This window comes from Arvicola amphibius, chromosome 10, assembly GCF_903992535.2.
Source record: "Arvicola amphibius chromosome 10, mArvAmp1.2, whole genome shotgun sequence".
NCBI classification, from domain to species: domain Eukaryota; kingdom Metazoa; phylum Chordata; class Mammalia; order Rodentia; family Cricetidae; genus Arvicola; species Arvicola amphibius.
In genome coordinates this window covers 82658988-82669636 of record NC_052056.1, presented here as the reverse complement: position 1 = coordinate 82669636, position 10649 = coordinate 82658988, and the positions used below count along the sequence as shown (strand labels likewise).

Sequence of the window (10649 nt, the reverse complement as noted above, 5' to 3'; positions counted from 1 at the left end):
CTTCCGCTTCCGGCTGGTCCAATGCCGGGCGGAAAACCGCACTCCTGCGACGACGTTCCGGAGGGCGGGCCCGAGATGCTAGGAAGAGGTGCACCGCGGACGGGAAGGCGAGGGCGGTAGGGCGATGGAAGTGACAGGGAGGAGCCCCGACTGGTCCCACTAATGGATACTGGGGCTCCCCCGCCCCGTCGGTGAGCATATAAGGAGCATGACTCTCAGGAATTCGCGGCCAAGCGAGGACGCCAGACAGTCTCCCAGCTGAGCCTTTAAGCTTAGCTCACCTGCGGACCTGGGGTCAGCTTTCTCTGCTGTCTTCCCGAAGCCCTTCAGTCTGATCAGCAGAACGCGTTTACTTTCCCCCTACACGGACTTTAAGCGTCTGCATTTAGTAGATTCACAGCCCCCAAAGCAAACCAAGAGTGGGGGCGTAACTAAATGTTGCCTATAGATACCAAACTTGAGGCACAAATGAAAAAGCCCTCATAGCATCCTCAAAAACTTCTGCAACTACCAGAGGGCACTCTGAGGACAGGCAGCCTGTTAAGGGCATCAGGCAAACACGAGGCTATTTGCTTTTTGCGCTCTAGTTACTACTTTGCTGAACTTAAAATCTCTTCCGACTCTGTTTATTTACTAATTCTACGAAAGGTAATGGCGGCTATGAGACATCTATAGGACAAACCATGTAGTTTGGCGGGAGGCCAAGCTTTAAGGGATGCAGTCCTGGTGACTGGCCATTCCCTGCTTTTTAGCAACTCAAAGATAAAAAGATCTCTGCAGGAGAGCTGGCTCCACCTTCCGTTTTCTACAGCCTTGGAAAACTCACTTCACCTCCCTCCACTCTATCTCCCTACATCCATAAACTACGTGGTTAAGTAAAATTAATTAAAATGTGACTTTCTCCACCCACAAGATAGTTAACATTGGCCCAAAGAAACCACACAGGATAAAATGGTTAGTTTTATGTTTTGGTGGGGTTGTTTTGTCTTTTGAGACAGGATCTCTCTATGTACCCTGGCTGTCTTGAACTACATAGACAGACCATGGTGACCTCAAACCTCAAAAACATCCACATGCCGGGCGGTGGTGGCGCACGCCTTTAATCCCAGCACTCGGGAGGCAGAGGCAGACGGTTCTCTGTGAGTTCGAGGCCAGCCTGGTCTACAAGAGCTAGCTCCAGGACAAGCTCCAAAGCCACAGAGAAACCCTGTCTCGAAAAACCAAAAAAAAAAAAAAAAAAAAAAAAAAAAAAATCCACATGCCTCATCCTCCAGAGTGCTGGGAATAAAAGGATGGGCCATTGCACACCTGGCTTAACTTGGTATCCTTGTTCACTACCCTTGTTTTCAGGAAAAATGACATAACATAGTTGTTTATAAACATAGGCATATCTCATCTGAAGAAGAAAATTTGTATTTATCAAAAAATTTAAGTTAGCCAACATTAATATAAACCACAGATATTGACTGTTTTTAAAAAGAATTGTTTATTTACTGAACCTGGGGCATATTAGATACACAACCAATTTTAAATTTACATCTTTTAATTCAATTCTGAAGTGTTTTCACACACACACACACACCAAAAAAAATTGGCATGCAACAGCTGCCCTACGGTGAGAGTCACCTTATCAACAGACTGTTGCAAGGATAGTCATCAGGGTTGAAAAATTATTTGTCCTGAACATGAAAACTTCTAACAAATTTAAATAAATTTTACAAAACTTATTACTTGTAGTTTTCCCCTTGCAAGATCCAAAATGGAAAATAAAATCTCCAGGTAGTTACCAGACATCAATCAGCACATAATCCTGGACCACCCACACCCAAAGCAGAGCGACTTTCATGAAACCCATCATCAGAGAAAATGCCTCTTAATTTTCTATAAACAAAACTGACATGTGCCAAAATAGAAAGACACCAGAGAGCAAAACCCTAGTGCTGACACTGAACCAGGGCCCCAAGGCCACTGACTAAAAGGACAACAGTGGCTGCCTATCACTGCAAGCAATCCAAGAGGCTTAACCCTTTGGCATGAGAAATGCAGGCTTCCACTTGAGCAAACTCGCTCCTCCTCAGTGCCAACAACGAACAGAGTATGTGGTACAGAAGGGAGAGCAGTCTGTTCCAACACCCAAAAAACTGGCTCCAACAGACTTCTAAGTTCTCGGCTGCTTGTGTCAATTCGAATAGAGGTGATTGAATTCTAAGGTTCAATATAAAACATTAAGGGCAAAGTGTTGGGATGAGTCTTTAGTTTAAAGCAAACTCAAGAGAAAGTATGAGTGCCCACATGGTAATATACCCCACCACAGGTCGCCCTGCCCTGAGCCGGGGCCAGAAGGGTCAATTTGAGTTTATTGTTGATGTACTGACTCAACAAAACAAACACCTGATAATGAACTACAGATGAGGGACTCCCTAGAATGCAGTCAGGCTGTGGGGTGCTTCCGGAACAAACTGCGTTTTATTAAAAAAAAACCAAAGCGGAAAGCATAATAAAGACCATAGTCCCAAACAGCATTAATAGCCCCTGAACTCTTGGAAGGACTTGTATAATGGGGCAGCATTCAAGTAAGAATTAGAGGCCAATCAAATGTCAAATTTCCATTCTAACTTTCCTAAACAGGTTACCCCCACACCAATTAATCACAAACATAAGTCATGAACATTCAAAAATAAAAATGTATAAACTAATGACATTATTATGACCAAGGTGTTTGGTAAACAAGTGAATTGTGAATTTGGGATCAACAGGAAAAGGTCTTTTAAACAACCCTCCGGACTTCAAAAAATCTCTTCAGGTAGTAGATCTGTCCCAATGTCATAGCAACTAGAACAAGAGCTTCGAAGAAGGACCAAAGGACCACTCTGCTGTTTGTGTTGTCGTTGACTGTGGAGACAAGCAAACAAACGTTAACAGCAGCACAGGAGCCTCGTCACCTCCATGTAACATGCCACCCAGGGCTGACAATCACTCCACTCACCAAGGCCGAAGACTGAGAGCTTTAAAAATGACCGACCTATCCTGTAATTCCTACCCTCAGGAAGCGACAGTGGTGGATCACTACTAGTTCGAGGCCAGACTTAGCCCCTCAGTTAAAACAGAGTTCAAGGCCAGTTTAGAATATTGTCTCAAAAAAAAAAAATAAACAAGGCCAGTTTAGAATATTGTCTCAAAAAAATAAACATGTGTATCTGAGGAATATTATCTGCCACAAAGCCTCTCACTTGTGTGAAAACAAATTTTCATTATTTTATTTGAGACATTCTTTATATGTCTAGGCCAGAATAGCCAAGAACCGAGGTTTTTTTGTTTGTTTTTTGGTTTTTCAAGACAGGGTTTCTCTGTAGTTTTGGAGCCTGTCCTGGAATTCACTCTTGTAGACCATGCTGGCCTCGAACTCACAGAGATCCAACTGCCTCTGCCTCCCAAGTGCTGAGATTAAAGGCATGTGCCACCATGCCTGGCAGCCAAGAACCAGTTTTATAGCTGAAAATACCCTTAAAACTCCTGACTTTCCCACTTCCATTTCCCAGGTGCTCAGATTCCAAGCACATGCCACAATGACCAGCATCTCCTTTAACTTGATTTTTAAAAAGCATCGTTGTGGGGGTTGAAGAGATTACTAGATAATCAGGAACATTTGCTACTTTTCCAGAGGAACCAAGTTAGGTTCCCAGCATCCACTTCAAGTGGATCACCGCAACCTATAACTCCAGTTCCAAGGCATCTGCTGACCTCACCTGGCCTGAGGACACCTGCATGCATGCATGTGGCACACACAAAGAGATATGTGATATATACATAATTTTAAAATGAAAGACTTTTTTTCTTCCGAGACAGGGTTTCTCTAACAGTCCTAGAACTCATTCTGTAGACCATGCTGGCGGCATTGAACTCAGAGATCTGTCTTTCTCTGCCTCTGGAGTGGTGGGAATTAAGGTGAGTACCACCATCACTTGGTTTAAATAAATCTAAAAAGGTCAATAAGATGGTTCTTAATGATATTCTGCTATATACATAGTTGGTGCCTAGTCCAACTGTCATCAGATAGGCTTTACCCCACAACTAATGGAAACAGATGCTGAGACCTACAGCCAAACATTAGGTGGAGTTCAGGGGATCCTGAAAAAGAGGGGAGGAAGGATTGAACAACTCAGTGGTAGAAAGGACACCATAAGAAAACCCACAGAACCAACTACGCTAGGCTCATAGAGGCTCACAGACTGAACCAACAACCGAGAGCCCTCTGAATATATGCTAAAGTTGTGTATGGCATGTCTCTGACTCTTCTGCCTACTTTTGGGACACATTCGTTCTACAAGATAGCCTTATCCAGCCTTAATAAAAGAGGAAATACCGAGTCTCACATCAATTTGATATACTAGGTATGGCTGAATGGCTGATATTGATGGGATGCCAACAGTTATCTGAACAGAAACAGTAGTGGAGTGGATGAGGGGAGGGATGAGGGACTGGGAGGGGGAAACTCTGATTGGGAAGTTAATAAAAAAACAAACAAAAAAACTTATGCTGTCGGGCATGGTTAATCCTAACACGAGAGGCCGAGGCAAGTGCCTCTCTTGAATTTGGGCTAACTTGGTCTATATACTGAGAACCAGGACAGCCAGGGTTACATAGAGACCTTGTCTCAAAAAACAAAAAGCAAACAAAAAAAAAAAAAAAAAAACACCACACATACAAACGTTTCTGGTATAGAGTGATGTCTCTGCAGTAAACCAGCTTACAAGGTTCAATAAACATGCATCTCACAGACCACCCTTCAGTGTAATTCTAAAGTCAAGGCCTTGGTATGGTCTATTTGCAAAATTATAGGCAGCGGGAAACCCCACCACCAGGGGACACTGTCACAACTGTGTCAATAACTTACTGGCTCTGTGTATTCTCTCCCGGACTTCCATGTACTCCTGTTCATGCTTTACCGCTGTCATTGCCACTGCCAGCTCATTGATCATTTCTTCTAGCTTGTTCTGATGAGCTGCGGAGGATTGGGAGACAGAGCAGCACACACTTAGTCATCTCCTTGTGAGAAATACTTGTTAAATAAAATATTCCTCAGAGAAGGCACATGAAAGCAGTCAGTTTAGAAAGAGCTCAAGCAACTACTTGAGCTCTATGGCAATTCAATCCTCAAGAGCTATTCCTTTTGGTCTTGCTGTTTTTGAGACAGTGTCTAATGCAGCCCAGCCTGGCTTCAAGGTTCACAAGATAACCAAGGCCATACTTCCACTCCTGACCCTCCATCCTCAACCTCCCAAGTAGCCATCAAAGCATCAAAGGCATGTACATCCACACCTGGTTTTTTTTTTTTTTTTTTTTTTTTTTTGAGACAGGGTCTCACTATGTTGTCCTAGCTGCCCTGAAACTCACTCTGTAGAGCAGGCTAGCTTTGCACTCACAACAATCAACCTGACTCTGCCTCTCCCTCCTAAGTGCTGGAGTTAAAGGGATATGCCACTAGCTTTTCAGAGCATTTTTAGAAGTCCATTCCAGCAGAGGACCCACTTTATTTCCTAGTAGGCAACAGACTATACTAACTAGAGAAAAATTAACCCTGAGGAATTCCTTCCAGTTAACTGTACTAATGGCAAAAAAACAAAAACTCACAGTGCATATTTGTTTTACTCATAAAACAAACAAATGAACAACAGCCAAAAGCCTAAGTACACACATAACAGTTTTTAAATTAATAGGGAAATCTACTTTACACAATTTGCCAGGCAGTGGTAATGCACACCTTTAATCCCAACACTTGGAAGGTGGAGGCATTCAGATCTCTGAGTTCAAGGCTAGCCTGATCTACAAAGCCAGTTCCTGAACGTAGAGAAACCCTGTCTCAAATTCTCATACACACACACAAAAAAGAATCACATAATTCCGATGTTAATTTAGCACCAAAACAGGTTTTTACCAAAACAGGTTTTTAACTACATAAAGTGGAGCACAGAACTTAACACTCAGGAAAACTAACCAATCGCATGCTGCTCCCCGAGTATCTCAACTGCCAAGCGCAGCAGCATGCATGAGTGAAAACAAGCGGGAGTGGTCTGGTTCTCAACCAGGGACTCATTCACAGAAGAGTGGGGGGGGGGCTCTGGAGGGAATTCAGGGGTCAGAGGAAAACCTTCAGGATCAAACTCAGGTCCTCACACTTGACACACGAATCACCTCGACCACCCCGGGTATCCTCTCTTATCAAGCTGTTCTAAAAATAAATCCATTCAAACAAACAAACAAACAAACAAACAAACAAATAAATAAATAAGAAAGAGGGGGTTGCCTCCCAGCTGCCCAGGACCCAGCCTCAGATATTAAAATTTACTCAGGGTAACCCTCAGATTTTCAAGCCACTGGTCTTCACGCTGAAGGGCTGGACCAGAATGTCCAATCACCCCTCAGAAGCCTCTGGAGTGCATGCGTTATGTCAAATGTTTTAAGTGGGGTTTCTTAGGAATGGAACTTCAACTGTAGAATAAAAAATGTCTACAGACATTACCAAACATCTCAAAAGGCAAAAACTGACCCATTTGGAAACCACTGCTTTAGAGAAGGTTCAACCTAACAGCTGCCATCAACAAGCAAAAGCAAGAATCTGAGACAGCTAAAGGATTAACCAGGAGTTCACTACCCACATTCATAGGCCATTACTTTCTAGCCATGTAAATAGGACCAACATTCAGAGTGTGAAAAAATATCAAGTCCTTCAAAGCTGATTTTCTCTCACTGAAAATTAGGCAAGCTCAGCACTATAAATGGCCCTAAAAATAAGCACAGGAATTAAACAAAATTCTTGAATTTACAGACTTCAAAACCATACAAAACTTCACCTTCACTGTGTGGGTCCTTGTAAATGCTCAGTATCGAGGTATGCATGCCCTAAACAAACACTGCGGGATGTGATAAACAACTGCCGCTTCCCACCAATTCTACGATGTGCTGTGGAAAGGGGGGGAACATCCTGCTGGCTGCTGGGAAGCAGCAAAGCAGTTTCTGCAGAACCAAGCGTAGTACAGACCTGTGGTCCCAGGTACTCGGGAACCTGAGGCAAAAACATCACAACTTAGGCCCAGCAGGGGCAATGCTGTGAGACCCTATCTCAAAATTTAAAATATACAAAAAAGGCTGAGATGCGGCTCACTCAAAGTGTGCTTGCCTGCCATGCAACAAAGTCCTATATTTAATCCCTAGCACTACCACCACCAAGTAAATAAATAAATAAATATTAACAAAGCAAAAAAAATGAGTGTGTAATAAACATTCGGCCAAAGCAAACTTGTCATCAGGAGCTCTGAACAACTCATGCACAGTATTTTAAAGCAAACCAAACTTTACATTAGAAACCTTAGCAGTAAGAAGCCTAGATAAGGCTGTCTCTAAAGTGTCTAGTAACACTTTGTCTTGTGCGTTAGTTCAGCCTTTGCACCCTTCAGCATTCATTTTAGGCAAAGCCAAATAAAAATGTCAGTCATGGTACTGCCGTACCTATCTAACTGAAGTAATCCAACTTGTACCTATTAACCAAATTTTCAAATTTACCTAAAATAATGTAATTAGTCACAGGGGATTTTAAGAAGGAAAAACCACTCTCATGCCAGCAAACTGAAGTTAGAGAAGAAGAGAGTCAGACACTAGGTACATGGGTGCAAAACCAAAAAACAGGATGCTGTCAAAAAACAAAACCAGCCAATGACATACCATCCCAGGAATCTCCACCACCTAGAGAAAAGTGAGGAGATTAGCTAGGCTAGCACAGCACGTCTGCAACTGTAAGCAGAGGTGTGTGTGGGCCCCAGAACTAGCGAGTTATCAGAATCCAGACACATGGATTCTAGAGGTTTACAAGAGGACACGATGACCCCATGGCTGCCAGAAGGGACAATCAAAACCACTGAAAACAAACAGTAACCTTGAGAAACAGGTAAATTACAAGATTACATCCACTTCAACAGGAATATTTTTAAGGACAGTGAATCAATCTGCAAAGAGAAATTTTAAAAATCTCACACACACACACACAGTACTCAGATGGGTGCGTGTAATGAATTAAAGTGAGTTCTTCATCAAAAGTGACATCTCACCTTCTGTCTCCATGTCTTGTCCTTTGGGAGCCTCCCCAATGTCAATGGTGAACATAACTATCTTTGGAGTCATGGTGGACATCCTATTACTAAAGCAGAACTTGTAGGTCCCATCCATGTGGGCTGCAAATGTGTACTTCCCGCTGGACTCTCGGTCTCCTTTATAGATTCCTTTATTATCTGGTCCTGTAATCTGGAGGCAGGAGAAAAAAACAGAAAGTTCACTAAATATTAAGATAATAAGTAGCATCCTTCAGCAGGAAAAAAAATCCGCTAGACTGGGACTTGATTAGGTCCCCAGCAGTGAGCTGCTTTGGGCACTAATTCTCCCACCTAATCAGCAAGAGTGGACTCAACGGTTCCCTAAAGCACCCTCCACTCTGACTGCCTTTAGGTATCATCTGTCCAAGGGAAATGTAAACCTGTCAGAAACAGAAACTGGACAATTCAAGATACGGTCTCGGACTGCCCTAACTCCTCCAGGAAAACTGACAACAGTAAGAAAGCTTTCCAAATTGAGAAATTTTCTTTCTGCTTTTTGTTTTGAGATAGGGACTTATTATTAGCACAAGCTTCCTCTGTCTAAAGTGCTGGGGAATTAAGACCAGAGCCCTTCGGACTGCGACCCTCCTCTCAGGCTATCAAGCACACACACTGCACTGATCATGAAGCCACTGGCAACTGCCATGTGTGATGCACAGGTGCCATACCACCATGCCCTTCCTCAACACCCTGGAGGAAGTCACACAGCTGTTTCTCGGTCTAAGGCTAGTTATGGTTTTGGATGTATGCTGACTGTTGATACTTACTGTATAAATACAATTTATCAATTGTTCCAAGATGAAAAAAAGGTGTGCCCAATCACACCCTACCAAATGAGTAATTTTATAAAGGATAAATTTTAGCAAGGATTTTTGTTATCACTGCCAAACAACAGAGGGATGTGATTTATCTGGCATGCTTGTTAAGGACTGGAGAAGAGCACCAGGTTGGAAATGAGTGTGCGTGTATGTGTGTGTGTGTGTGAGAGAGAGAGAGAGAGAGAGAGAGAGAGAGAGAGAGAGAGAGAGAGAGAGAGAGAGACACTATGTGTCAAAAGAGGGTATCCGATGAGAGAGAGAGAATCTATCAAAAGAGGGTATCCTGGAGCTGACGTCACAGCTTGAGTTGAACCCCTACACTGAACTCCGGGTCTCTGAAAGAACAGCAGGCATGCATAACTGCTGAGCCATCTCTCTAGCCCAAGCCTGCCTCCTTTCGAGCCAGTCACCTGCAGAGCTTGAGGAACTGGAAAAGCTCATCTTTACTTTACCTACATGGGTTCCTGGCTAATAAAAGTGGCCTCCAAACTTTGGGGTCCAGGTTGTAGTAGAGATTTGCTCAGCTCTATTATCAATCACGACCAAATGAACATCTTTACACCCAGTCGGGAACACTAACAAGCAAATTAAAACTATTGTATCTGGTACTGTAGGGGTTCCCCCCCCTTATCGAGCAAATTGTCGGAACATGACAGTGACCATCCCTCAGAAGGCAGAGGCAGGTGAATTTCATGCCTGCGTGAGCTACACAATGCAACCCTGCCTCAAAAAAATTTGGCAAGCCAGGTTCATTCTCTAAATAAATGTTTTCTAAACACTTCACTGCAATCTCGCTCCTAAAATGAGTGACCCCAGCGCATCTCTCGTGGGGCCGATAGGGCCGCTTGCGTAAGAAAGCGGGTAGGAAGTTAAGCTGGTTTCTGCCAAAGTCAGAAACTGCACGGCTGCCTCAGCGCTACTCCGCGGCTTCCGATCTACTTTTTCAAAGTTTGTTCCCGCGCCACGCCGCACGCGAGTCCTTGCGGACCGAGGAGAACGACGCTGAGCCGCTCCCGCCCGAGCTGACACGCGGCCGCCGCGGGACAAAGCGAAGGGGGAGGCCGAGTCCGCGCCCGAGTTCCGAGCGGAGCCCGAAGCCGCTCGGAAAGACGAGCGCTTCCCAGGCCGCGCGGCCGGGGCCCGTCGGGGGGCTGCGCGACGGACGGCGGCGAGGCCCCTCCCCGGCCCGCGCCCCGGTGGACGCTGTCCCGCTCAGGCCCCGCGCGCAACCCGGGACTCTCCAACCCCCCGAGCGGCCGAGCGGCGCCGCCCCGACGGCGGGCAGCGCGCCCACACCTCCACGTCGATGTCCAGGAAGCCGCCCTCCGCCACCTCGAAGATGAGGCCCATCTTGGTGCCCGAGGTGACCCGCTCGAAGAAGCATTCCTCGGCATGTGCGTCGATGCTGACGAAGTAGCCCGAGGCCGTGGCCAGCAGCGCGGCCAGCAGCACCAGCAGCTCTGCAAGCGTCACCATGGTGCGGCACGGGCCGAAGCCGGGACGCGGACTGCGGCCTCCGGAGCCGCCGCCACCGCTGCCGCCTCAGCCGCCGCTGCCTCAGCTCCGCCCCTTCCGGCTGCTCCTCCCGTGGGGGCTGATGCGGGCGCCGCTGATTGGCCGGCGCCGACAGCTGCCACGTAACGGACGCACGGCGGCCGCCGAGGGACAAGATGGCTCCTGAGACTGG

General features: G+C 45.5%; 1 protein-coding gene across 1 annotated transcript; it reads right to left on the bottom strand.

Annotated features, from left to right (window-relative positions):
- Positions 1-1467: 1467 nt before the first annotated feature.
- Tmed2 (transmembrane p24 trafficking protein 2) lies at positions 1468-10538 on the bottom strand. The gene is made up of 4 exons (XM_038346174.2): positions 10259-10538; positions 8103-8295; positions 4895-5002; positions 1468-2892 (listed from the first exon to the last, which is right to left on the bottom strand). The coding sequence occupies exons 1-4, from the start codon at positions 10436-10438 to the stop codon at positions 2768-2770; spliced, it is 606 nt and encodes a 201-aa protein (XP_038202102.1). The 5' UTR covers positions 10439-10538; the 3' UTR covers positions 1468-2767.
- Between the last annotated feature and the right edge of the window lie 111 nt (positions 10539-10649).